This window comes from Echinops telfairi, unplaced genomic scaffold (assembly GCF_000313985.2).
Source record: "Echinops telfairi isolate 266 unplaced genomic scaffold, ASM31398v2 ScPeMD7_7461;HRSCAF=8499, whole genome shotgun sequence".
In the NCBI taxonomy this organism is placed as follows: domain Eukaryota; kingdom Metazoa; phylum Chordata; class Mammalia; order Afrosoricida; family Tenrecidae; genus Echinops; species Echinops telfairi.
The window spans coordinates 846,587-848,759 of NW_022111361.1; the positions used below are offsets into that span (position 1 = coordinate 846,587).

Below are 2,173 nucleotides of genomic sequence, written 5' to 3' on the forward strand. Positions count from 1 at the left end.
GTCGGTCCCATTGTTTTCTCCTCCAGATTGTTTATCCAGCCTATCATATTTAGACAAACCTGTGGAGATAATTACATGTACAAAAACAAGACAAAGTAAAAGAAAGCAACAAAAGAAAATAAAACAACAACAACAAAAAGCCAATGACAAAACAAAACAAAACAAATCCACAACACAACAACAACAAAAAAGAAAAGCCTATAGTTAATTCAAGGACTGTCTGTTGCCTTTAGGAGTGTTTTCCGGTCGAATCTGATGGGGTGCCAAGCCCTGGCCCCAAAATTTATTTTTGGTATTTCTTGGGGACTTCGTTGCTCTGTTCCCCTTGCTGTTCTGTTGCACACCCTTAGTGTTTTGCCTTAGTGTGGTGGGATCAGATCCGGCGCCCACTTTCTTTGCAACTGAGGTTTTACTATATTTGTTCATTGCGATGAGCTTTTCTATTTTTTTTGTTGTTTTTGTATGTTTTTTGGCATATGAAATACTGGATGGATGAATCTATAGAAATAGTAACTGGATTGATGGTTCCTTAGGGGCATGGCAGGGGAGGTTGTGGGGGCATGGGGACCTAAATAAGAAATATAAGAAATAAGAAAATGTTTGAAACTAGATTGTGGTAATGATTGTACACCTTTTATGACATGATTGAACTATTGAATTATATGATGTGTGGATTCTGTCTGAAAAAAAACCTGCTTAAAATGTATAAACATTTAAAAACCACTTGACAATAAGTTTACCACTTTAGAAATGAATCGGAATTCCAAACATTTGAAAACGGATATATTTTAGGAAAATAACACCAATCTTAAGGAAATTCACATTTGCTTGCTTAAATGGTTTGTTAGATCCGCTTTCTCCAGCAAGTTCTTCAGCGTCCTTTCCAGAAGCAGGTGGCAGCTAAGAGAGCAGGCTGTTCCTCACCTCCTCCCGCGTGGGCCAAAGAGCTCAGAGTTAGCTGCTCAACTTAACGTGGGGAAAGTGAATCAAGTAACTCAAAACAATAATATATTTGATAAACCTCTAATGAGCCTCCACCTTGTAATCATTCCACACTAATAAAAATGGTTATAATTTTTTAGGAAAATAAGCATATTCTCTGAAACACCTTTGCAATCGTTTTTTTGCTTTGGTCAGTGACTTCAGTGGAGAGACAAGCTGTTTCTGGTCAACCACATAGGGTCTCTTCAGGGACTAAGCATGCTTAAGATGGTTTTCTCCCCTACATTTCATTTATTTAAAAATGTTGTCTAATTTTGTTGAGAATAGACACAGGGCATATACCAATTCAAATGTGTACATCCACAAGTATAGTGAAATTGATGATGATTTTAAAAAAATCATTTGACTGTTAATCAAGCTTTCTATTTAGAGGTTCTGAAAAGATAGCTTAACAGTGTGTGACAAAAAAGGCCTGATTTGTGGCATGCAGGGGACTGGCTTTTTCACCACAACAAGGCACTTGCTCACGCAACCATCTTAGTGCGCCAGTTTTTGGCAAAAAACTGCACGCCTCTTTTGCCCCACACACCTTACACACCTGACCTTGCTCCATGCAACTTGTTTCCTCAAATGAAGAGGGACATGAAAAGAAAGCGATGTGAAGATGAAGAAAAAAGTGAGGGAGGTACTGCCACCATCCAAACAGACGGGTCTGAAAAATGCTTCCAAGAATGGAATCGCGGATTTCACAAATGTATTAAGAGTAATGGAGAGTACTTTGCAGGTGATAAAGTTGTTTTGTAAAAACATTTAAATACATAGCTTTGGAAAAAAATCCATTTTTCTGTTGTATCCCTTGTATGCCCACCCATGTTCATGGCAGCACTATGCACAACACAAAATGACAGACAACCTAAAGGCCCATTGGTGGAAGAATGGATATTCGGTCCATACACACAATAGAATACGAATAATGCAAAGTTGAACAATGAATCTGTGAGACTCTTCTTGTGATTTGGATAAGCCAAGAAGGCATTACACTGAGTGAAATTAGTCAATCACAAAAGAATAAATATTTTATGAGGCGACTACTTATATATAAATACACACACACACACACACACACACACAGGTTTTCACACTCAATCAAGCAGACTGATGGCTACAGGGGTGGGAGTGGGAGGGAGGGGAGGGAAAGTCACCGGCTACAGGGCAGATAGATATTTGCTTG

The 2,173-nt window shown here is 38.6% G+C and overlaps 1 protein-coding gene across 1 annotated transcript in view; it reads left to right on the top strand.

Moving 5' to 3' along the window:
* LOC105979814 (protein adenylyltransferase SelO-like) overlaps positions 1-971 on the top strand; it is a 52,576-nt gene extending 51,605 nt beyond the window's left edge. The window contains exon 14 of the mRNA XM_013008152.1: positions 849-971. Within this exon, the coding sequence (XP_012863606.1) occupies positions 849-971 (123 nt within the window). The remainder of the gene's footprint in view (positions 1-848) is intronic.
* Positions 972-2,173: the final 1,202 nt, after the last annotated feature.